Source organism: Hemicordylus capensis, chromosome 1 (assembly GCF_027244095.1).
Source record: "Hemicordylus capensis ecotype Gifberg chromosome 1, rHemCap1.1.pri, whole genome shotgun sequence".
NCBI classification, from domain to species: Eukaryota; Metazoa; Chordata; class Lepidosauria; order Squamata; family Cordylidae; genus Hemicordylus; species Hemicordylus capensis.
The window spans coordinates 57,072,624-57,099,820 of record NC_069657.1 but is presented as its reverse complement, the minus strand read 5'-3'; the positions used below and the strand labels follow the sequence as shown (position 1 = coordinate 57,099,820).

The following is a 27,197-nucleotide window of genomic DNA, read 5'->3' as shown; positions in this document are numbered from 1 at the left end:
CCTTCTCAGGTGTGGCTTCAATTGCCTTGCCTTCCTCTACACAGAGATTCTGTTCTCTTCAAAGAGAAGGGCCCCCCTTCTCCTGTACATGGCAGATCCTGGTGTTCTCGCTCTTGGGACCATTATTGTTCGATGTCTCCTCAGGATCTATGTGCCTATGCACCTATACGCCTTACAGAGACATGTGCTCGCAACCATCCTGCTCCCCTGAGGGTTATGCCACCTCCTCTGGGAGGATCAATGCTACTGTTTTGACCCTTATGATTATGACAGACGCCACCAACCTCATTATGCTTACTGACCAATTCCTTGTAACAAGATCCCGCTTCTTCAGATCACAGTCGAGATTGTGCGTCTTGATCTGCTTAGGTCTCCAGGTCAACTACAAAAAATCTAAACAAATCAATCAATAAATAACCATTGTAGCCAACACACATAAAGTTTCTGGGGACAATTTTCTATACTATTCAAGCTGCCATGCTATGGATGATGCACATAAGAGATTTGGCTACCTCCCACCAAAGGAGTTCTCTACAATGGGCAAGGGATCTCCATAACAGATGTTAGCCCTTATGGCGTCGACTACTGCCACCTTGCCTCTAGCCCATGCGTCCTCTTCAATATTGGTTCATAGATGCCTTCGACCCCCAATGGGACTCTCAGCAGAGCTTTCAGTGATCCCCTATGATGTTCGCCAGTCCCTTCTCTGGTGGTCCTCTTGGACCTACCTCTCCCAGACCACACCATTCCAGATGCCAGGTCCGTAGGTCTTCCTTACCACAGACACATCAACAACAGGATGGGGCATCCATCTCGGGGACCTCCAGATAAATAGTCGATTGTCCCTTCAAGAAGCCGCCCATCATTTAAACTGCTTGGCAGTATTCAAGGCCCTGAAGGGATTCCAACCCTCATCTCCGACCATCACGTACAAGTTATATGGACAATACAACTGTAAAAGCATACAGGGTCTTGGATTAAGGGAGCACAGGGTCTCAGCTCCAGTTATATCTGCAGGTGTGAGAATGGGCTCTTCATCATCAAACTTACCTTTTCACAATTCATATCCAGGGTCATTCATCTAAGCAGAAAGTCCTTGTGCTCACATGAATGGAAAGTCAACCCTACATAGGAACATAGGAAACTGCCATATACTGAGTCAGACCATTGGTCTATCTAGCTCAGTATTGTCTTCACAGACTGGCAGCGGCTTCTCCAAGGGGAACTGCAACAGCACCATTCCAAATTACATTTCCAACAAGCACTAGAGCTGGTATGACAGGTAAATTGTGACATGCTTCAAAATTACTGCCACTGAAAACTGTAGGGTGAAGAGATCAGTCAAGATCAGTTTGTGAAAAAATGTGTTTTAGATCTTGGGTAAGATAGAGGTAGCACATGGTGTATACCAAAGCTATTTTAAACACTCGCTCTTCAGCAGCTCCCCTCTCCCCAGATTGCCTTTAAAACTCCCCTGAGTATTTAAAGTTTGCAATGCAGTACTTGGGGGGCTGCTGTTAATGAAAAAGAAACCCCAAACCTCTTTTAGATTCTGGAGCAAGCTTCAGTACTCTGGATCCTTGACCAGGCCTGCACAACTTGTAACCCACAGTTTAACAAAGCCCCCCATGATACCCATCAGGTGCTTTGTTATCGCCTATGTTTATACTATCTGAAGCAGGCAGCAAGAATGTACTCAGACCACAATGGGCTGCTATACATACAAGCTGGTGAAATAGTCTGCTTGCTAAGTCAAAGGCTGTTCAGGCCTTCTATAGACAATTATATTAGTAATGTCATGTGGGCTAGTAAATTTTCAAATCCAGTAATATAAACCCTAGCAAAAAAAAAAAAAAATTCCTGATATGGATGTGTGCATATCCTATTAAAATAGCTAGGCCTTACTTTATTTGTCCTTATCTGTTGCAGGAGAACATTTCAATGCAAAGATACTATTTAGGCAAATGATAACCCTTGAAGCAAGCTGCACATTTAAAAAGTAATTTGAAACATCAAAATAAAGCCCACTTTGGACAAGAGATAACAAGTCACTGAACAGATATAGAAGAACTTGTTCTGTTCTATCTGGCACCTCCTAATAAGTTCATAGTAAAGACAACTTGAATACATGAGCCATTTTGACTCCCTCCTTCCTCTCGATACCAGAACTTACTTGGACTGCTTTCTACAGAGCACTGGAATGTATCTGAATGGCTGCGTAATAAAATTATCAGCATGTGCTAATCACACCTGACAAGTGCAGAGAGACATATGTCGAACCATTTTATACAACACACTTACCATTTCCAGGTGACTCTTCCTTCCCTTTCCTGCCACTTCTGACTGCAGCTCTCAACAGTGCAGGTGTAGCCTGCCCTTCATTAAACCTCTGAATATCCTCTGAATAACCCTGAAGATCTTCAGCCCACAAGATCTTCAGGCTATGGGAAACACCACAGATAGACATCTTTGCAAGTTTAGAGAACCGCCAGTACAAACAGTTTTGCAAAAGGGCAGGACTAGGCAAAGGGTCCTGGGGATGCCTCCACACTCTAATGGAACACTCATTATGCTTGCCTGTTTCCTCCGATTCTGTTGATTCCTTGGGTCCTGCAAAAAATACAAAAAGATATAACACATTGCATACTGATAGCAGCCTGGTAGCCAGGACATCATTGGTTTCTATGGCTCTCATGGGAGCACTTCCACTGTCTACCTTACCACCCAAGTCTCCTGATTCAACACTGAGGCACTTTGCTGCATCTGGATGTCACTTCCCTGTACCTAATTGCCTGGGACAGGGATTCTCAACGTTGGGTCCTCAGATGTTATTGGACTTCAACTCCCATAATCCCCAACCAAAGACCACTGGGACTGTGGATTATGGGAGTTGAAGTCCAATAACATCTGGGGACCCAACGTTGAGAATCCCTGGCCTGGGAGATCCATCCATCTGGACGCACAACATTCTGACTGTTTTCTTGGTGTCCAAAAACCCTTTCACTCTCAAATACTATGCAGTTAAGTGGAAGAGGTTCTCACTTTTCACTCAGCGTAATGACCAGACTTTGGCCCCCTTATCCCTAATCTTCTCATATTTGTTGGAACTGAAGAAGTCTGGTCTGTCTATGATGTACATTTGGCACACTGGCCTAGTCCTACCGATACCACCTTATTTACACTCCCAAAAGTGAAACACTGCTTGAAGGGCCTGGACTGCCTTCACCCAAATGCCCCTACTATCTCACCAGCATGGAACTGCCTCCTGGTCCTTACCAGTATGATGCAAAAGCCATTTGAACCTATGGCTATGGCTGTGACATCCGCTAACCGATTTTTAAGGCAGTATTCCTCATAGCAGTCATCTCTACATGAAGAGTACGGGAGCTCTGAGCTCTCCATTGTGATCCTCCCTATCTAAACTTCCATCTGGACAAGGTTACACTGTGTCCAGATATTGCCTTTCTCCCAAAGATCATCTCTTTTCACAGATCTCAGCTGATCACTTGCCATTCTTTCCCCCTGCTCCCTCTACCAATGATGAAAAATCCTGACATACTCTTGATGTCCGCAGAGCTTTGGCCTTTTATATGAACAAGATTTCAGAAAATTGTCATCTTTATTCATCACCTACAGGGAACCGAACAAGGGATGTCAAGCTTCCTATCAGTCTCTCTCCAGCTGGATTGTCCACACCATTAGGCTGGTATACCAGCTAGTGGGAATTAAACTCCCCTCATCAGTCAAAGCAAATTCTACCTGTGCTCTAGCTACCTCTACAGACTTTGACTGAGGGTTGTCCTTGGACTCTATGTGCTGAGCTGCCATGTGGGCCACCCCTTCCTCCGTCATCAAGCATTACACATTGGATGTTCAAGCTAGCAACAATGCTGCCTTCGGAGTTAAAGTTTTGCAGCCCATCTTCTCCTAACTCCTGATTCCATCACCTGACTTGAGTGTCTCTGTTGCCCAGCCTCCAGTGATGAAAACTTGCAATGCGCCCATATGTGTGATGGACAGAGATCACCCAGAAGAACTTTGGTTTACCTGTAACTGGGGTTCTTCTGGTGGTTACATCCATCCACACAGCTGCCCTTCCTCCCTGCCTCAGTAAGTTTCTCATAACAATAGCAATAGCACTTACATTTATATACCGCTCTATAGCTGGAAGCTCTCTAAGCGGCTTACAATGATTTAGCATATTGCCCCCCAACATTCTGGGTACTCATTTTACCGACCTCAGAAGGATGGAAGGCTGAGTCAACCTTGAGCCCCTGGTCAGGATCGAACTTGTAACCTTCTGGTTACAGGGCGGCAGTTTTACCACTGCGCCACCAGGGGCTCTTAAATGGCAGACTCCTTAACTGAGGAGGTAAGACTTGGCCACGTGACCCCAAAGGTATTGGAGGAGAGGAGCTATCAATCAGGAGAGAGAAAGAGGAATCTTGCAAACTCCTGATTAGGCCATCACTCTCCAGCTGAAGCCCATCAGTGTGAATGGATAGATGATCGGCAGAAGAACTCCAGTTACAGGTAAGCAACTGAAGTTCTACATAAGCAGTTCAGTCTATGAAAACCAATGGACATGAGGAATAAAGAGGAGTGAAACTCAAAGGAGAAAGTGAAGCAATCAAGAGGTTTGATCTGTACTAAAGATCAAACCATGGTTCTGTGGTTGCCAGGAGTCGACACCGATTCGATGGCACAACTTTATTTTACCAGCAACTTTGACTTAAGTACCTTGTTAATCAACTTGTGTCTTTTTGTTTGTTTAAAGATAAAAGTAACACCTGGCAAGCAAGTTCATTGCCCAGTAATTGTGCTCAGTAAAGCCTTACCTTTACTAACACGCCCACCACATTCTGTATAAGATAATGAACTAAATCTTTGTGTTGACTCAGGTTGCTGTATCTTTATGAATGTTGAGCATGCAGAAGAAGGTCAATGTATTCATTAATTATCCAGAAGCAAATGCCCATCTGCTTATCCAGTGAAAAAGTTTGGATTGGTTTTTTTCTTTTTGCATCTGATGCTGTTTCTCCTGCAGCAGCATTTAAAATCCTTCAAAATGGCAATGTAGCACCCTCTTGAGGCCCACTATTGCTAGTACAGCATCTTAAGCTGACTGCTATTTCTAAAGTCAGAGAGAAATACGTATACCTCAATGCATAGGTATATATTTGTGCATTGAAATATATTAACCCAGAACCCCTGCTAACTGGACAAAAGCCGCTTTTTAAAGTGGTGACTGTTGCTTACATTTAGCAGGGAGAGAGCAACTATGCTATTTAACCCAGCATAGCATCTCTCCAGGGGCTGTTACTGGTGTCATGTATGTCTTTTTAGATAGTGGGTCCCTTTGGGACAGCAAATAATTTCCTCATTCATTCATTCATTTTTGCATTCCTTTTGCTATGTAAAAGGACTTTGAAATTTTTGTTGAAGAGCAGTGTATAAATATTGTAAAATAATAATAAAGGGCTGGTTTTAACACTAGTGACTGTGCACAGCCCCTTGCACTAGGAAAACATGTGCACATGCAATATTTAATTTTACAATGGAAATGAATGGAGTTGGCCTTAACAATCTACCAACTTCTAGCTGTATTTTTTGGGTTTTAATTCTCCTGTGTCTTCCAGGCTTCCAGTATGGCCCCTTCTTTTGAGTCCCTAGCTTGATGTGTTGCAGTTCCTCAGAAGTCCCCTTCCCTTTGTGCCCCCTCCCTTTTCTCTCAGCACAACCTGACTCCTAGCTCTTGGTTTTTGCTACCAATTCTTACCTTTGCTTAGTGTATTGGCCCTCCATACTTGCCATACCCAGGAAATGCCTGCATTCATCAGACACTGTACTTTCATTTTCCATTTCAGTTCAATGTTGCCTGCAGAGAATTCCTGCAGGAACTATCCTGTAGCCTCCTGTATAAAAGAGAGTTGCCAGTTAGTTTTGCTCCTCCTATGTGGCCACCTCCCCTTGATACTCCATACTGATAAGTGGAATGCCTCTGAGGCACAGAGCAGTTCTCTGTGGACTAGAAAGAGCACAGTTCTACTCTACAGGGTGGACTGAGCTGTCACTTCAGGCCCTGTTGAAATGTCTGCAGAGCAGCTCAGGTCAGTGTGCACATCGTGTCAGATATGGCTTCCTGTGGGCATATTAAAGAATTTAACCCTGCGTGCTCCAGCAAGTTGGAAAACTGTGCTGCCAGGCTGGAGTTTTACATGGCAGCAAAATGAGATTTCAGACCCAGGGGAGGAGTGTGTTGTATTACTCTGTGTCTGTACAGCAGGCATCTTTGACTTAGCCAAGGCCCTTCTAACACCAACACAATTTGCTAACACACTTTATGAGGATATTTTGACTGTGTTATGAAGGCATTTCTCCCTGCAGCCATCTAATAACACAATGCAAGATTTTTTAATAAACATATCCAGAGGCAGCAGAGAGGGATTTGTTGTATAGTACTGAAGTTTGGCACTAAGCATAGAACTGCAGTTTCCAGCTCTAGATGAGATGCTGCGTGACCACCTCGTCTGTTAATTGCATGGCAAGGCACTGCAGAAGTGCAACACACAAACACACACACACACACACACACACACACTCCAAAAAGGTCAACCCACATTTGGCACAAGAGAAAGCACTAGTGCTGAAGTAGCAGCAGCAAACACCCATGTTCAGCAGGAACCCAACTTGTTCAAATCACAGCTGACTAAAAATCTGATCTGCAGCTGCTGAATGTTCATAGAGTGCAGTGCAGTAATTTCTTAATCAGAGTAGGGAACCAGACAAGATCATCTAGTACAACTTAAGAGATGTGGCCCCTGTTCAGATCCCATGAACAGAATGCCTGCTGCTTCAGAGATTTCCATCTCTGCACAGTATAATAAGGTCCACCATCTTGAGCAAAAGTGCAAAGTCAGTTTTGTTTAGTATAGTGTATTTACATACCATTTTTAAACAGAGTGAGATTAGCTTTCTCCAAGAGTGTAATAGAAGGAAAGGAGACATCCCGGACACAGAGCAGTACTACATTTTCAGCACTGGGTCATAGGCAGCCACCAAAGGCTAGGTCAAAACTAGGAGGGCCCGGCAGAGTACCTGAGTAAGAAAACAAACCAAGAACTGGAGTCAGGAACCAAGGTGGGACTCAAAACCAAAGACAAGGGTCAAAACTATGTAGACAAACCAGGAACCAGGATCAATAGACAAGCTATGAGTCAGAACTGAAGCCAAGGGTCAAAGCCAACCAGACAAGTAAAAATCAAAAGTAAAGTCAAGCCAGGAGTCAAAGCCAAAGCCAAGGGTCAAACCGAGCTCAGGACCAAAGAGACTTTGAAACCGAGGCAAAGCCTGACCCCAAACAGGAAGCCTCTAAATCCTTCCTGTGTGGATTGCCCTTAAATCCATCCAGTGAACAACCTGACTGGGTGGGGTGTGAGTCCAGGGCTTGAGAACTCCATGCCTAGTAAGGCTGCTGTGGTTCAGCCGGCTGCCACACAGGGAAGCAGTGTGCAGGCTCTTAGATCCCCAGCCTTAACACATAAAGTTCCTGATGCACATGCACTGTGCATGCATCTCCCTTTTACAACAACACAGAGGATGTTATCAACTACATTCATCCGGGCCCACAGTATTCTACCAATCTGAAGAAATGGAAGGCGACAGGGGCCATTCACAGCACCCCATGCATCAAGGAAGTAGATTCTGGCTGACGTTTCCCATCATCTCAGAGATTTGCCAACATATTTTTCCAGATGGGTCTGGGAAATAGCCCTAATTACCAAAAAACCTTACTGACCATCAGAGTCATCAAATGTAAGAAAGTGGCATCAGTGAAGTTAAGTGCTATGCATTGCATGGGATCTTGTGACTACTTGTTGCTCAAAGCCATCATACCAGGCTTTTTAGCGTGGATTGGTCTGAGCCATTGGGTATCAGCCTCACAGGTATTCACAGCAGTGTTCCTTCTAACAGGGATCCCCAGATGTTGCTGACTACAACTCCCAGAATGCCCAGCTGCAGTGGCTTTTGCTTGGGGATTATGGGAGTTGTGGTCAACAACATCTGGGAATCCTTGTTAGAGGGAACACTGGTTCACAGGCTCATTATTTGACAGTGTTCTAAATGAGCTCAAGACTGTGTTTCATTCAGATAGAGGCCACAGCAGAGTTTAGAAACAATGACGGACAGACCCCTCTGCAATGACTTACAAGTACACTATAAATAAGGTCCTTAAATCAAGCACCCATATCCAATTACAGTGGTGAGTCATCTCCTGGCTTCACTATAAGAGAGGAGATCTTTTGCCAAATTGGATCTGGTCCAGGCCTATCAGCAGTAGCCTGCGAATGATGTCTCGGCCACTGGTAAATGTCATGATTTAAAGAAAAGCACTTTCTCTTGGGGGCTTGTGTGGCCCCTAGCATCTTTAAAGAAAACATTTTAAAGGCAATTCCATGCATCATATCATATTTGATTATATTTTGATTGCTAGACAATCCATTAAGGGGCTTGTGCCACAGGCGTGAGCAAATGTTTTGCATGTAGTGTAGTGTTTTGCTGATGCTGATCTCAGTGCACAGCATGAGACATATGTGTTTGACATCTTCCAAACTGAGATATTCTGGGGCTCTTATCTCGCATTCCTTCAGCATAAGACTACAGTGGCAGAACTACTGTATTGCCTTCTTAACAAGCATACTGAAGTATCCCAGGATGAGGAGACCATTATATTACAGTGTATGATTAGCAAAAGCCACTGATTCTCACATGTGACACTTCTCCATATAGTGTTGGGGGTGTCCTGGGCCACCAACTAAAGGGCTTTCATAAGGTTTCCATGACTTTCCACTCCAGAATAACATATGCAATGGACCAGTACTATGCTCAAATCGTTAAGGAGACCCTGGCTGTCATAGCAAGTGTTGAGAAATTCCTTGAGTACATCTATGGTAAGCCATTTCACTAACCACAAGACACTGTTTGGACTAACCAGCAGATTCAAGAAATATTTTCATCACACATGCATGCAAACATCTACTGGATCTAGCAGCGTAGTGTGTAACCATCTCCAGATGAAAGACGAAACTCTCTCCCCACTGTACCATGAACAGACTTGTGCAATAATCATCAGGAGATCAATGGCAACTCCCATTGTGGAACCAAGAAGCCTTGGTTGAGCATATAGATTTCCCTTTTTGAAGTGCACTTGAAGCTGACTCAAGTCAGGATATTGCTTGGGTTGATGCTTGGTGATGGCCTTTTCTAGATGAGCTGCATGAGAGGGCAGTGTGTCTCAGCCCTTACCAAGGAACTCTTCTACTCACCAGGAAGGGATTGATACCTTGTCTGTAGAATGTTTCTTAGGGATTGATATGAAGACAGATTCATGGCTCAGAACAGAACTCTAATCCAGCACCTGAGAAACATAGTTCTGGTCAATGTATTGGGTACAGAATACAATCTGGTCTTTCGCTCACAGTCAGGACATCAGACAATCCATGTTGGTTATTGCCACTGAGAAAACAAGCACTGTGATGTCTCAATTCTCATGGTGAGTTCTGCTTCATAATATGGTCAGGAAGTGGGAGAACTGTCACAGAGATGTGGTGAAAGCACCTAGATTGGCTCTGGGTGGAGTAATTTTATATTAGTGTCTCAGTACATGGAGGATTCTGAACTGAGCTAAAATAAATAGCTTCTATTACAGTTTTAATATATGCAGTTATGCAGTCACTACTCATTTTATTCTGGTTTAAGATGCAAATATGAAGAATAGGGCAGGTCCGGTTATTAGACGGTAGGTATAAATCATGCAGATAACTGTTAAATGTTTCATTATTTAGCAAAGACCATTAATAATACCCAATGTAAATATTTAACACCTGTGTGTGGTTTATTATTCCAGCTTATTTCTTCTATATTCTCAGCAAAACAGTCCTTTACATACGTAACATAAGAATGCTTCTAGACAGAATATAACATCTGTAAATACTTGACTGGAAGGAAGTATGGTCTGTACGACGATTGTGGTAAAATATGGATAAAGTCAAGGCCGGTTCCAGGTTTCAAAGTACCCTCCAGGAGGACATCTTCTACTTCAGTGTGCCCCTCTTCCCTTATTATGGCAGTGGATGTGGTTTTCTATTTTTCTCCCACCTGCCACCCAGCTGGTGGCTTCTGGCTCAGAACTGTCCTTCAAAGGGCAGACTTTGTTAGTGTGTCTTCCTGGTGTACTTGTGCCCTGGCTTCAACAGGTACCATATACTGATACTGGCCCTGGTTGAGGTTCCCCTTGAAAAAAATGGAGGAGGTGCAACATCTTTTTCAGGGCTAGTATACATTACGTTATCCACTCCCTGGGTGCTTCCCTTTGGTGACTTCCACGGCACTCTTATCCACTTTTACTACATTTTATCAACATTTACTACATGACTCTTGCCTATCTCTTGAAGAGCTTCTACACCAGTGCGAAATGTTTACATGCTGATGAGGAAATTTCTTATCCAGTAACCATTATGACATATCACAGTAGAATGGGGTTGAGGCAGAAATTAATCATGAGAAAATACCTGGGAATTGGATACTGTAACATGCACACCAGTCTTTACATTATGGTAGTTAAATCACCTGAAGAATGAGGAGAGCTGGTTCTGTGAAAGCAACATGAATTGTCCTCTTTGCTAAGCAGTGTCCACCCTGGTTGTATCTGGGTGGTTGCTAAGCAGTGTCCACCCTGGTTGTATCTGGGTGGTTGCTAAGCAGTGTCCACCCTGGTTGTATCTGGGAAACTACGTATGTGAGTTCTGTAAGATAGGGGATGGGGCTGCTCTGAGAAGAGTACATAGGAACATAGGAAGCTGCCATATACTGAGTCAGATCTCCTTGCTAAAATATATAACTTATTCCTGCAATTGGGCTCTGTACCGGAGGACTGGAAAGTAGCGAATGTAACACCGATTTTCAAACTAGGATCGAGGGGCAATCCAGGAAATTACAAGCCGGTTAGCTTAATGTCCGTTCCAGGCAAATTGATGGAAAGCATCCTCAAGAACAAAATTGTAAAGCACATAGAAGAACTGGCCCTGCTGGGAGAGAACCAGCATGGCTTCTGAAAAGGTAAATCTTGCCTCACAAACCTTTTGGAGTTCTTTGAGAGTGTCAACGAGTGTGTGGATCAAGGTGATCCAGTTGACATAGTATTCCTGGACTTCCAAAAAGCTTTTGACAAAGTTCCTCATCAAAGATTCCTGAGGAAACTTAGCAGTCATGGGATAAGGGGAGAAGTACATGTGTGGATTGCTAACTGGTTGAAAGACAGGAAACAGAGGGTAGGTATAAATGGAGAGTTTTCACAATGGAGAGAAGTAAGAAGTGGGGTCCCCCAAGGATCTGTACTGGGACAGGTGCTTTTTAATTTATTCATTAATGATCTAGAAGTTGGGGTAAGCAGCGAGGTGGCCAGATATGCAGATGAGGAGTGTTGTTTGTTTTTAAAAAGTATTTTAAATGGTTTTAATAATTTTTGAATTGTTTTTGTATTGTTTTTAGCATTGTGTTTGAATTGTGGGTTTTATGTCTTTTTAAAAAGTTGTTGTACACTGCCTAGAGCCTCTGGATGGGGTGGTTTATAAATTTATGTATGTATGTATGTATGTATGTATGTATTTATTTATTTATTTTACATGGTTTTTATACCGCCCAAAACTTACATCTCTGGGCGGTTTACAACAAACCCATTTATTATTATTTATATAATAAATAAATATAATGCTGCTGCTGCTGATGATGATGATGATACCAAACTCTTTTGGGTAGTGAAATCCAAAAAGGATTGTGAGGAGCTCCAAAAGCATCTCTCCAAATTGGGTGAGTGGGCAACAAAATGGCAAATGCGGTTCAGTGTTGACAAGTGTAAAGAGATGCACATTGGGACGAAAACCCCCAACTTCAAGTATACTCTGACGGGATCTGAGCTGTTGATGACTGACCAGGAGAGGGATCTTGAGGTCATGGTGGACAGCACGTTGAAAGTGTCAACTTAATGTGCTAGGGATCCTTAGGAAGAGGATTGAAAATAAAACTGCTAATATTATAATTCCCTTATACAAAACTATGGTGCAGTCACACCTGGAGTACTGCATACAATTCTGGTCACCACATCTAAAAAAGGACATTGTAGAACTGGAAAAGGTGCAGAAGGGGGCAACCAAGGTGATCAGGGGCCTAGAGCACCTTTCTTATGAGACAAGGCTACAACACCTGGGGCTATTTAGTTTCAAAAAAAGACGACTGCGGAGAGACATGATAGAGGTCTATAAAATCATGCATAGTGTGGAGAAAGTGGAGAGATAGAAATTCTTCTCCCTTTCACATAACACTAGAACCAGGAGTCATCCCATGAAATTGATTGTCAGGAAATCTAGGACCACCAAACAAACTTTTTCACACAACGCATAATCAACTTGTGGAATTCTCTGCCACGAGATGTGGTGACAGCCAGCAACCTGGATGGCTTTAAAAGGGGTTTGGATAACTTCCTGGAGGAGAGGTCTGTCAACGGCTACTAGTTGAAGGGCTATAGGCCACCTCCAGCCTCAAAGGCAGAATGCCTCTGAGTACCAGTTGCAGGGGAGTAACAGCAGGAGAGAGGGTATGCCCTCAACAACTGCCTTTGGCTTCCAGCGGCATCTGGTGGACTACTATGTAAAACAGGATGCTGGACTAGATGGGCCTTGGGCCTGATCCAGCAGGGTTGTTCTTATGTTAGACCGTTGGTCTATCTAGCCCAGTATTGTCTTCACAGACTGGCAGTGGCTTATCCAAGGTTGCAGGCAGGAATTTCTATCAGCCCTATCTTGGAGAAGCACGCTTGCATGCAGAAGGTCCCAAGTTCCTTCCCTGGCATCTCCAAGATAAGCCTGAGAGAGACTCCTGCCTGCAACCTTGGGGAAGCCGCTGCCAATCTGTGTAGACAACAATGAGCTAGATGAACCTATGGTCTGACTCAGTATAAGGCAGCTTCCCAAGTTCCTGTGTAATGGGATACATCTATATGCTTTATAATGTAACTAAGAATGAGACATAGGAAGCTGCCATATACTGAGTCCATCTAGCTCAGTATTGTCTACACAGACAGGCAGTGGCTTCTCCATGGTTACAGGCAGGAATCTCTCTCAACCCTATTTTGGAGATTCCAGGGACGGAACTTAGAACCTTCTGCTCTTCCCAGAGCAGCTCCACCCCCTAAGGGGACTATCTTACAGTGCTCACACATCAAGTCTCCCATTCATATGCAACCAGGGCAGACCCTGCTTAGCTAAGAGGACAAGTCATGCTTGCTACCACAAGACCAGCTCTCCTCTGTGTTCTTAAAGATATTTAATCTATGTTTGTAAAGATATTTAAATTAAGACCAGCATTTGTTCCAAACTAAGATTGCATTCAATGTTTTCACTGAAATGAGGGTTGGAAAAACTAGCCATACTGTGGTTAAGCCTCCAGATGGTGCTGTTTACTTAGACAATGAAATTTAGGAGCTGGACAATGTTATCCATCCTCTGACAGTAATTTTCAGTGTCAGGCTTTTAGTATTCTAAATAATTTTCAATTTCTGCAGTTGTTTTCTTTTGAACAGTCTCCATAAAATTTTATAGACATCATCTGAAAAATAGTGGGATTATAGTGATTCGTGCTTTCTACTAGAAAATGAACTCTTTCCCCCCCTCCTGCGACAGGGATAGCCACTGTAATCTTTGTCTTTTCTTATATCTCTTTCTCTTGACTTTTTTTATTTATTATCTTTTACTGCTGTTTACTAGATATGCACATACTTGTAACAGTGGCAGTACAATCTCTGCTGGCATTGCTAGGAGAACTGTTATATCATGTTAAGGAAATTATTCTAGTTTAGCACAGCTTTGTATCATATTGGTGTTGTATATGATTGCTTACTTATATTTGTGCCTCAGTGTCATAATTTCAATACTTCCTACCACCATTTTTTGTTCATTATATAGATTTATGAACAGAGAAAAAATGAAATAGAGAATGTTGGTTTTATGAAGTTTGTAAATGTGACCACACTGTATATTTATGTATAGGTTACATGTGGGCCCAAAATGTCCTTTGTACTACTACTACTAGCAGCAGCAGCAGCAGCAGTAGTAGTATTTGTAGTTGTTGTTGTAGTCATCATTTCTGATGTTTCAATATACAAAATGTTATTTTTTTCCAATCCTGCTTTAAAAATTATTCCTGCATCTAGCTGGAGATGCAGTTAATGGAGAGGAAAGCTGGTCTTGTGGTAGCAAGCATAACTTATCCCCATAGCTAAGCAGGGTCTGCCCTGGTTGTATCTGAATGGGAGACTTGATGTGTGAGCACTGCAAGATATTCCCCTCAGGGGATGAAGCCGCTCTGGGAAGAGCAGAAGGTTCCAAGTTCCCTCCCTGGCTTCTCCAAGATAGGGCTGAGAGAGATCCCTGCCTGCAACCTTGGAGAAGCCGCTGCCAGTCTGTGAAGACAATACTGAGCTAGTTAGACCAATGGTCTGACTCAGTATATGGCAGTTTCCTATGTTCCCTATGTATCTAGGGGCCATAAAGCAAGACTCTGCTCTAGTATCCTTAGATGGATGAAGAATCATGTGCACAAATGGATGTTGTGTGCTGTCTGTAATTCCATCATTTGACCCAGCATTTGGGGCTCTCTATAGGTAGCCTTGGGAATTGCATTGATCAGATTTATAGAAGAGGGAGAAAGGGACTAGATTTCACTCTCCTTTCCAAACAGTTAATAAATATGATTTCAGTGTATTTTACATGATCATTCATGTTCAGCTTGAGCTGCTGAGCATTCACACTGTTGGATCAGGACCAGTGCCTCAATCTTCTCCAAAAGGCAATGTCAGACTTCAGGAAGTTCAACACCAAGAGCCTCATAAGTACAACAAACCTATCCTTTTACCCTTGAACTTTTTATGTTCTTCCTTAATGTTGTTGCCCCCTGCTAACTATGCAAAGAGGCACCTTTTTAAATGTGGTGATTCTCTTTATTGAGCAGGGGAGAGCAACTGGCCATATCCACCCCCAGCACAGTATCCCTCCAGTAGCTGTTGCTGGTGTTGATCTTGTGTTTCTTTTTAGATAGTAAGCCTTTTAGGGGGACAGGGATTATTTATCTATGTAAACCACTTTGGACACTTTTGTTAAAAAGCAGTATATAAATAGTTGTTGTTGTTGTGGGAATTATCTTAAAACAATTTTTAAATAGATTAAAGTGATATTGTTGAATGGCTTAGGATAGGACACAGAAGATGGAGTAATGTTACCATGTAAATAATAATAATAAACAGTTTTAAAAAATAATCATCGGCTAGAAGGTAGCAAATAATCATTAGCTGACATCCGAAATAGTACTGTGCCTTGGGCAGCATGCCTGACTTTCAGATGAAGGCTGTTCTGTTGTTTGAGAGAGGAGAGGTGATTCTCAACATTTTCCTTTTCCTCTTGAAACCCACTGTGCCTCCCAAAAATATGCCACCGTGGGTCATGTGCAGACCCCATAGACAGATTTTTGGGAGGCACAGTGGGCATGGTAAGGGGAATTTGCTAGGGCATGAACTGATCAAAGTTAAGTCCTTAATTTCTATTGACTTCAGTCAACAGTTCTTAAACCTTTGCCACTGATTTCAGGCAGATATTAACATTAGAGGAAGATCTCAATATTTGTGAAGGTTCCGTTCCTGGCTACAACCATGGATACAGAAACCACAAACTGGGGGCTATGGGGATTATGGGGGTTAGGTTCCCTTTCGTCACGAAAATTGTCAAAAGTTGCTGAAAATTGGCAAAAAATGGGGGGGGATATGTGGGGGGAGCTTCTTACTATGCTTTGCTGTTCTACCTGAGTTGTCCTGTGTCCTGAAATGCATCCAAATCGGCTGAAAATCACAGGATTTTTTTTCTTTTTAAAATGGAGACATTTTGAGGCCTCGAGACACAAAATGGTGGCCAGAAATGACCTATGCTGCCATTTAAGTTCACCTCCAACCAACAGATTCACAAGGTCAATGTGTTCTCCCCTCCCCCGTGTACGCTGAGGTTGGGTGAGGTTGGCTGACCTCTGATATGTGAATCTGTGGATAATGAATCCATGGATACTGAAGCCCAACTGTACAGCAAAACTTTGCAACAAATAAATGGATAACTTGCATTCACTGGTCTATCAGCTACTAGTCTGAGGGCTGTAGGCCACCTCCAGCCTTAGAGGCAGGATGCCTCTGAAAACAAGTTGCAGGGGAGTAACAGCAGGAGAGAGGGCATGCCCTCAAATCCTGCCTGAAGGCTTCCAGTGGCATCTGGTGGGCTGCTGTGTGAAACAGGATGCTGGACTAGATGGGCCTTGGGCCTGATCCAGCAGGGCTGTTCTTATGCACTCAAAATTTATTTAAAGCCAAGTCGGTACTCAATTGTACTTTCAATCTAAAAACATTGGCCCTGATCCATAGTTTCTCACATACAGCCATAGTCTATAACCAGTGCACCCTACTCTGTGCCAGGAGTACCTCTCTCTGCCAAATTATCTGCTATCAGAAGCGGGTAGAACAGGAGTGCTTTGATTTGATCTCTATTTTTCAGCTGTCAACAAGTCAGTAACCTGAAACTGAAAATAAAACTCTCAGTATCATAATGTCCCTATACAAACCTAAGGCCACATTTGGAATATTTGGAATATTATGTACACTTCTGGGCATCCCATCTCAAAAAATGATGTCATAGAGCTGAGGAAAGTGCAGAAAATGACAACCAAAATTATCAGGGGTTGGCTCTGTCCTTCAAAGACAGGCTAAATTGTTTGGAGGCATTTTAATTTAGTGGTGGCGGGGGGTGGGGAGATACTAAGAGACAGACATTAATACTAATGGCTTACACATTGGAGAGTTTCTCATCAACAGAAAAGACCTATCAGGGCTGCTGCACAATTTCAAAGGCAGCCCTGGCGGTGCAGTGACGGGGCTGCTGTGGAATGCCTAAAACCCACTACCAGCCAGCAGCATAGCACTCCTTCCATTGTTTCCAATAAAAGGAACACAGCACTGCTGCCTGGAAGTGGTTTTTAGGCATTCCACAGCAGCCCCATTGCTACTTTCTCAGGGCTACTTTTGAAGTTGCACAGCGGCCCTGATTGGTCCTTTCCTTTGATGGAAAACTGTGCATCTTGGAAGCCAGTAATATTTATATTCCACTTTTCAGCAACTGCGACAACCTCTCTAAGCAGTCTACATAACAAAATGAATGAGAAACTGGTTCCCTGTCCCAAAGGGACTCACAATTTAAAGAGAAACACAAGGTAGACACCAGCAACAGCTACTGAAAGGATGCTGTGTTGGGACTGATTAGGAATAGTTGCCCTCCCCCTGTTAAATGTAAGAGAGCCACCACTTCAAAAGACACAATGGAGGTTTATACAATTATATGTTTACTATGATAGTAAACCATGTGTTTCCTAGATTATCAATGTACTAACAGACATGCCTTTTTCTTGTTCTTTTCTCTTGTCATGACAGGGGTTTGTAAGCAAACTGGATGAATTCATTCACTGGTTAAATGAAGCCATGGAAACAACAGAGAACTGGACTCCTCCTAAGGCAGAGACAGACAGCCTTAAACTCTACCTGGAAACACACTTGGTAGGACAATATAATATATAGTAGAAGTCAATAATGAAAATAGCTGGTTTGACTTTTCATTTTATTTATATTAATCTCTAGTATGGATCATTCTAAGTAAATGCGTAATAGGCTTGTTGGCTGTATCAGCTGCAATTCCAACCAACTCATGTTCTATAAAAAAACAGTTACTTGTTTTCATCTTTTTATGGAGCAATTGCTGCTCTTGAATGTAGGAGCCAATGAGGCTCTACACACGATCCATGTGTAGAGCCTAGGAGGGTTCTGTGAGGAGAGCAGGCTTAACCCGCTCTCCCCGCAGACGATCAGATGCGTGTTGCCGGGTGGCTGGATTGGCCACCCACACAACTACCAGCTGGAGCCGGTAGGGGCTGCAGGGATCGGGGGCCACATGGCCCCAGGATGCCCCGAGTGAGTGTGTGGAGCATCCTGGGAAGACCCCCGACACCAGGAGACTCGTTTTAGCCTCTAAGCAGGGGTCTCCTCACTCCGCTAACCTTGTTTAAGGGAGGGCTTCTTTGGCGAGATAGCTGCCAGAGAACCACCACGCTTGCCCATGAGCCCGGTGGTTCTCATGATGGGAGAAAACTGGGCTGGGCTCCTTTAGCCCATTTTTCCTCCATCGTGAGAATAGCCTCAATGACTTACATCTCTTACAGCATAATGCAGTGGTGCCAGACTCACCTGCACAATTGCAGGGCTCTAACACATGCGACAGTGCTGCTGTGCAAGAGGGCAGTACCAGAATGACTTACTCTTGTGTGATCACACATCATGCACTACTTCTGTTAATCCTAATGGAAGTCGTGTACAGTAGTGGTTAGAGTGCTGGACTAGGACCGGGGAGACCCGATTTCAAATCCCCATTCAGCCATGACACTAGCTGGGTGACTCTGGGCCAGTCACTTCTCTCTCAGCCTAACCTACTTCACAGGGTTGTTGTGAAAGAGAAACTCAAGTATGTAGTACATTGCTCTGGGCTCCTTGGAGGAAGAGCGGGATAGAAATGTAAAAAAATAAAAAATACAAGAATTGCCAGTACCAGTACTGCTGTTACAGTGCAGGCCTGATTTATATACTAAATATGCTTATTAGCTAGCATACAAAATTAGGCTTGTCTCATAGTGTCACCAAGTGACCAAGTTCTTTTATATAGTGACCATGTAGGATCTGGGCGCAAGGAAGAAAGGAGATCAAACCAATCCTAAAAGGATTCAATGGGCTTTATTGAGTATAAAAGAATAACAACATCACTCTAGCAGAGCAGAAAGCAGAACACTCTATCAGTATTACTAACAGTATTTAAACAGAACATCCTAGCCAGCACCAATGTTCAACCCGTGTTCCTAACTAACATGTGTGTGTGTATTAAATCTTCCTAGAGCCTAATATAATTCAGATATAGACAGAAAAAAGGGGGGGTAAGGAAGGCTGAGGACTGGCATGGTTTGGGGAGATCAGGAATTAGTAGGGGGACGAAGGGGAAGGGATGAAGGGATTCAAGGCTTGTAGGGGCAGCATGTTACCAGGATCAGAGGCTTTGAGAGCGGTGGATCTTTCAGCTGAAGGAGCGAGGCTTCGGGCTGGAGACAGGAGCTTTTGGATCAAGCATGCAGTTTGCTCAGAGCACGGCTTAGAGTCAGATCACCATGGCTGGGGAAGTCCTGACTTCTCACTGCGCAGTAGAAGTCACAGACAACACTGTAACACTGCCCTCTTGTGCAGCATCAGCATCATTACTTATGTTAACGTCTCCAACCTCCCATGGCTGGGTAAGATGATTGAAATGGTGGTGTCTGATGAGCTTGTCTAGACCCATTTCAAACTGGCTTTGGAGCGGGCTATGGGGTTGAGATGGCCTTGGTCACCTTGATAGTTGACCTTTGCCAGGGAATTGACAGAAGGAGTGTGACTCTGCTGTTTATTTTGGATCTCTCAGTGGCTTTCGATACCATCGACTATGGTATCCTTCTGGATCGCCTGAGAGATCTGGGGATAGGAGGCACTGTTTTACAGTGGGTCTGCTCCTGTGTCTTGGATAGATTTCAGGTGGTGGCACTTGGTAACAGTTGCTCTATATGGAGTCCCTCAGGGCTCCATTCTGTCACCAATGCTTTTTAACATCTACCTGAAACTGCTGGATGAAGTCATCAGCGGATTTGGTGCTGGGTGTTATAAATATGCTGATGACACCCAAATCTATTTCTCCATCATCAATATCAGGAAATACCTTAAATGCCTACCTATAGGCAGTAATGGGCTTGAGGGATGGTTATTATGATAATCTATTATGAGAGATAATAAACTGAAACTGAATCCAAGCAAGACGGAGCTGCTCATTGTTGGGAATCATAATCTGCAAGATAGGACAGAACATCCTGTTCTAGATGTCGTTACACTCCCCCAGAAAGAACAGGTTCATAGCTTGGGAGTGCTCTTGGACTTGGGTCTCACCCGGGTCCAGTGGCAAATGTGGTTCAATATAAGCAAGTGTAAAGTGATGCATATTGGGCAGTGATGTATATTGGGGCAAAAAAACCCAACTTCACATATACACTGATGGAGGTCTGAGATGTCAGTGACTGAGCAGGAGAAAGATCTTGGTAGACATGTGCACGGTCCGGAGGGACCTTCCTTTTAGGGCGGGGAGGGCTTGCTTACCCCTCCCGCCTCTTTGCCCCCTCCAGCGCCCGTATTTAACAGAATAATGGGGCGCTAGAAACCAGCCGCCCCCCCGCCGCCCCCCCGCCGCGAGCAGATTTAGCCGAAAAACTACCAATACCACTGCCCCCGCCGTCGCCCGCCAGCCCTCCCTCCCTCCCTCCCAGCCGCCCGCCCGCCCGAGTCCTCACCCGATGCTTTGTAAATAACGAGAGGAGCTCCTGAACAGAGCTCCTCTCGCTAGGAAATCCTTCAGCATACTGAAGCTTTGCACGTGCGCGCATGCGCGCACCGCAAAGGACACTGATCGCCAGAGGCCCGGTCTACCCGCCGGGAAAAGGCCGGGTAGACCGGGCCTCCAGCGATCGGAGGCCCGGTCTACCCGGCCTTTTCCCAGCGGGTAGACCGGGCCTCCAGCGATTGGCATCCTTTGTGGTGCGTGCATGCGCGCACGCGCAAAACTTCAGTATGCTGAAGGATTTCCTAGCGAGAGGAGCTCTGTTCAGGAGCTCCTCTCGTTATTTACAAAGCATCGGGTGAGGACTCGGGCGGGCGGCTGGGAGGGAGGGAGGGCTGGCGGGCGACGGCGGGGGCAGTGGTATTGGTAGTTTTTCGGCTAAATCTGCTCGCGGCGGGGGGGGGCGGCGGTGGGGGGGGCTGGTTTCCAGCGCCCCGTTATTCTGTTAAATACAGGTGCTGGAGGGGGCAAAGAGGCGGGAGGGGTAAGCAAGCCCTCCCGCCCTTAAAGACATACCCCCCACCCGGACCCGGACCAGCCAGGGCCGAACCGGTCCAGCAGTTCGGCCATTCTTTAGAATGGCCGCCGGACCGGTTCGGGCACACCCCTAGATCTTGGTGTTGTGGAGGACACCTCATTTAAAATGTCGACTCAGTGCATGGCAGCTGTGAAAAAGGCAAATTCCATGCTAGGGATCATTAGGAAGGGGACTGAAAATTAAAATGCTGATATTATAATGCCCTTATACAAATCTATGGTGTGGGCACATTTGAGTACTACGTACAACTCTGGCCACCATATCTTAAGAAAGACATTGTAGAACTGGAAAAGGTTCAGAAGAGGGCAGCCAAGATGACCAGGGACGTAGAACATCTTTCTTATGAGGCAAGGCTACAACATCTTTAGTTTGGAAAATAAGTGACTACAGGAAAACATGATAGAGGTGTATAAAATTATGCATGGAATAGAGAGAGTGGACAGAGAAATTTTTCTCTCTCTCACACAATACTAGAACCAGGGGTTATCCCATCAATCTGAAGGCCAGGAAATTTAGGGCCGACAAAAGTGCCTTTTAACACAGCACATAATTAATCTATGGAATTCTCTGCTATGGGAAGTGGCAATGGCCACTAGCGCGGATGGCTTTCAAGGGGGCTTAGACAATTTCATGGAGGACAGGTCTATCAATGGCCAGTAGTCTGGTCGCTGGTCTAAATGGCCACTAGTCTGGTTGTCTACAGACCAGCACTAGAGGCAAAATGTCTCTAAATACCTGTTGCAGGGGAACAGCAGCAAAACGGAGGGCATGCCCTCACCGCTTGTCTGTGGGCTTCTCAGAGGCATCTGATGTGCCACTGTGTGGAACAGGATACTGGACTGGATGAGCCTTGGGCCTGATCCAGCAGGGCTGTTCTTATGTCCACCCTGGTGCCTAAAGTTGAGGCTGTGGCCAGGAATACTTTTTACCAGCTCCAATTGATCTGACAACTCTGCCTATTTCTTGAGGCGAATGACCTGAAAACAATGGATGTCATAATAAATATAATCAGATAAATGATAAAGTCCACCGACTGTAATCATGAACAGAGCACATGAAGTCTATAATCAAGTTGATAATAAAGACGGCCACATACACTACGGTGACCCTATGAACCTCCATTTCGAAAAAACTCTTTGTCAAGTGATGATGGACATAAGTCTTGTGTGTTGACATAAATCAGTGTATTCACATTTCTTGATATTAATACACAGGTTGTTTTCTCAATTTTGGTGGAACTATTTCTGTTTCAGTAAAATTGGAGCTGTAGAAATGTCCAATATTATGTTACCTTTTCTGATTATTTCTCAAGAATGCCCTTGTGTAGATAGGTGCAAATTTTGCAATGTCCTCTATGTATGGCTGCCTTTGTACATAGTTCAGACATTTCAGTTAGTTAAAAATGTGACAGCCAGATTGGTCTCTGGGGTATCCCGGAGAGACCACATTATGCCTGTTCTTAAATACTTACACTGGCTGCTGATACGTTTCTGGGCAAAGTACAAAATGCTGGTTATTACCTTTAAAGCCCTGAATGGCTTAGGTCCGGGTTATCTGAGAGAGTGCCTTTCTCTGCAAGTTCCCCCATAACTCATTAAGATCATCAGGAGGGATCCATCTTTGGGCGCCACCAGTTCATCTGGTGGTGACCTAGATTAGGGCCTTCTCAGTTGTCGTCCCTAGGTTGTGGAACATACTCCCCATGGATATGAGAGGATTAGCTTTCTTGGAGGCTTTCAGGAGAGCCTTAGTGACCCATCTTTTTAGCCTGCCTCTTATTGATATCTAGTTTTAATTCTAATCTGTTTTTAAATGGATTTTTTTGGGGGGTGGGGTTATGTGTTTTTCATTAAATAACCACCCTGAGCCACTTCAGGAAGGGCGGTATATAAATCAAATGAATGAATGAATATAAAGCCCCACAAGGATATGGGCAGGTCTGGCATCACCCATTCTCATGCTGAGGGACATGTAAGACAATGTGATTCTGCAACTCTTATCTCAAAAAAATAAATTTCACCACATAAAGCATATAAGAAAAATTGTCTCTCTACTGACCTGGGATGGCTGAATTTTATTGTCAATGTTGTTGCTGCTGTTATAGATATCGTTGCAGAATATCAGCTGTTCCCAGTAAAGTTGCTTTTTGTAACTGGCTGATGGTGATTTCTGTGGCCCCTATGGTTTTGAGGTGCTCTTAAAGGTCTTTTGGAACTGCATGCAGGGTGCCAATTACCACTGGGATTATTTTGGTCTTTTTCTGCCACAGCCTTTCAATTTCAATTTGTAGATCTTTGCAGAGGCGTAACTAGGGAAAATGGCGCCCGGGGCAAGCACTGAAATTGCACCCCCCCCGCCGCGCTCCCCCCCCCCGGCCGCCCCCAGAAATATGGAAATGTGTCACAGCCATAGTCAAATGTGGGTTGTGGGCTGCATCCGTGCAAGTATACTGGGACAGGAAAAAGGAAACATGAGGCTACAAGGCTCTTTAGAAATATATATTTTAAAGAAATGTCTTGCATACCAACAGCCTAAGTTTGCAGTCCTCATGGCCAGAAAATAAATGCTTTTAAACATAGTAATAGGTTTTGTGTCCCAAAATGGAAAAGACAAGACAGGTATTCTAGTCTTTTCCATCACAGATATTCTAGTCTATTCAAGATTTATGCTTATATTATAATAGAGACTTAAATTATAATAGACATATATTCTAGTCTATCATAGATATTCTATATTTATTAATTCTATAATAATGTCTATTTGTAGCACACTTTACGTTGGTTGTATTCCTGGGAAACTCAATGGCCACATTCAGCCACCATTATTTGAGCCATGATCTCCTCCTCTTTATGCTTCCCTCTCATACACAGTCTTAATAAATAACCTCCTGGTTTAATTAAATCACCGTTTGCCTATGCACCTGAACAGCAAAACTGAGGTTTGGGCCCTTCATATACCAGAATTGCAAACCACACTGTGTGATTCTAGTTTGGAGGGCTTACTCAGAAGTTTATTGGACATAAGCTGTGAATGTGAATGCATCCAATTGGATTGAACGTAAGGGCAAGTTATGGTTTGATTACGTAGGAAGCTGTCTACAGAGTCAGATACTGGTCCACCTAGCTCACTATTGCCCACACTGACTGGCAGCAGCTCTCCAAGGTTTCAGGCAGGAGTTTCTCCCAGCCCTACCTGGAGGTAGGGATTGAACCTGGGATCTTCTGCATGTTATTTGCAATTACATCTGACTTGCTTGAAATAAATACACATAAATAAATACCCCCCAACATACATCTGACTTGCTTGAAATAAAAACACAGGCAAATCAAAAAGATCATGAATAAGTAGGGGTGAGATTTTTCTTTGTTTTAAAAAAGCCTTCCCAATTTCCTCTTATTTTTAAAACTCTCTCAAAGGAAAATATAAGTTTAATATGTAAAACAAAATACACATTGAATGAAAAACCATGATTAACTTTTTCAAAGCTATTAAGTATGTAATTAGAAGGATTCCTGTACATTAAGATACCAATTTCTTTAAAGCCAGAAATAATACCTACTGAAACTTTAATTATTTAAACAAGGAGAGAAAAAGGCATGTTATCTTTCCTAACAAAGATTAAAATCAATTTAATTGGTTCTCCACTGCCTTGACATGATTCTCACTGTGAGTCAAGCAACCAAAAAGGGAAATTAATATCGCAGCTGTTAGTCAAGTGATATTTGTGCACTCTATCTTATTAAAGCTACAGGGGCAGAAAGAAATACTTCCCATTGCTACTTTTTGGACCAATTTGTTCACACTGTATTAAATGGGATTTCCCCCCCTTCAAAAATATAGATGCTGTACTTATGTTTTGGAGACAGAACATCTACAATATGCACAAGGCACAAATGAACAAGGCTGAAAATGTTGTAGACTGTATGTTGCTAATAAGAATCTGCCATAAAGAATAAACCTAGTATTAATCCAGACAGACTGAACATTATTCAAAAATTATATTAATGAGTTCCAGATTAAATTTGCCACCCCACCCCCCCATGCTAAGGGATGATCCAGAAGCTGTAATTATTAGCAGAGCTGCAAAGATCTTGTGTACTAGTACTACTAGTTTCCTTTTGCAATCCCACCTCTGCAAAAGGAAACTCATGCATGCAAGCCAGGAGAGCGACTTGTGGCTCCACTTGCATTGCATGAGTTTCCTTTTGCAGAGGTGGGATTGCAAAAGGAAACTCGCGCAATGCAAGTGGAGCCACAAGTCGCTCTCCTGGCTTGCATTGCGTGAGTTTCCTTTTGCAAGACTCACACAATGCAAGCCAGAAACACATTGCAAGCCAGAAACACATTGCAAGCCAGAAACTCACACAATGCAAGCCAGGAGAGCACCACTGGCTCCACTTGCAGGCAGCTACCCTCGGTTTAGGGGTGGGGGGGAAGCCTGCTATGCAAAGCACATAAGAGCTAAAAGGAGGACGTTATGCAAGGGAGTAGGGACATTCTCTCACACACAACACACACGGGGGAGAGAGAGATTTGAGCAATGAAACTTACTTTGTTAATGCAGAAGCAGAACAGAAGAATAAAATGCAGCCAGAGGGCAGTGTGGTGGGTAAACGGCAGGCAGGCAGAGTCAGAGAACGTCCCCAGCAGCAGCTGCTCTCTCAACTAAACCAAGCTACTCCGCTCCACTCCTCGTGCATGCAGCAAGCAGGGAGGGAGGAACTGAGACAACCAGCATGGTCGGCATGTGTTCTCCGGCAGCCAATGGGAGCTCCCGCCCGCCGGAGATCTCCGTAATGAAAAAAAAAAATCACAAAAAAATTCTTTTTTGCCAAAGGCAGGGGATTAGTGGGGGCACTTTTTGGCACCCCCTGCCAAGTGGCGCCTGGGGCACGTGCCCCCCCTGTCCCCCCTATCGTTACGCCCCTGGATCTTTGTATTTTGTGATTTTTTTCTATTTCTTTTTCTTTTATTCTGCTATCCCCTGGTATTATTATTATTATTATCATCATCATTATTATTATTTCTTGTTTGCACAGTCAAATAGATGTTATTGACTGGTTTGTTTTATCCAGACAGTGAGTCCTTCTCAAGGACCTCAGATGCCAGAATTTTGTTATCAATATTGTTGTTGTTGTTGTTGTTGTTAGTGATGTGCACGAACCGGTCCAGAGGACATTATAGAGGCTTCTGAACTGGTTCGGATGTGGCCCGGTCTGGTGCTGGGGGGGTCTCCCTTTAAGGGCAAGGGAGTTGTACTTACTCCTCCTACCGCTTTGCCCCCTCTGGCGCTCTGTTTTTTGACAAAGTTTTTGGGGCAGCAGCATTCCTCCCTGCCACCATTGTTTTCCGGAAATATTGGAAGTAGCTGCCGCGCATGCGCACGTCGCACATCACGTGCGTGACATGCACACGCGATGTGCGACGTGCATGGCACGTGCGTGGTGGCGGCGGGCACATGCACGGCGGCTACCTCCTGTATTTCCAGAAAACAATGGGGGCAGGGGCAACAGGGAGGAATGCTGCTGCCCCAAAAACTTTGTCAAAAACTTTGTCAAAAAACAGAACGCCAAAGGGGGAAAGGCAGTGGGAGGGGTAAGTACAACCTCCCCTTAAAGGAAGACATCCCTCCTGACACCGGACCGCACCTCTGCAGTTCCGTGCAGCTCCATGCACATCCTTAATAGGTATCACTGCAAAATGTAGGCTGTTCCCAGTAAAGTTGTTTTTTGTAGTTGGCTGATGGTGATTTCTGTGGCCCCTATAGTGCTGAGGTGCTCTTCAAGGTCTTTTGGGACTGCACCCAGGGCGCCAATTACCACTAGGATTATTTTGGTCTTCTTCAGCCACGGCCTTTCAATTTCGATTTGTAGATCTTTGTATTTTGTTTTTTTGTTTCTTCTTCTTCTTCTTCTTCTTCTTCTTCTTATTATTATTATTATTATTATTATTATTATTATTACTATGCTATTTACACACAGTCTACCAGATGTAATTATCAGGCCCTTCCAAGGGTCTAGGATAACTAAAGAAAAATTAAAGATAGTGTCTGAGTATTCGTGCTGTCC

General features: G+C 44.0%; 1 protein-coding gene across 8 annotated transcripts in view; it reads left to right on the top strand.

Annotated features, from left to right (window-relative positions):
* The window catches only part of AKAP6 (A-kinase anchoring protein 6), a 392,941-nt gene that overhangs the window by 136,177 nt on the left and 229,567 nt on the right, over positions 1-27,197 (top strand). For all 8 annotated transcript variants that reach the window (XM_053282865.1, XM_053282863.1, XM_053282862.1 and 5 more), the window contains one exon: positions 17,570-17,692. In XM_053282865.1, the coding sequence (XP_053138840.1) occupies positions 17,570-17,692 (123 nt within the window). The remainder of the gene's footprint in view (positions 1-17,569; positions 17,693-27,197) is intronic.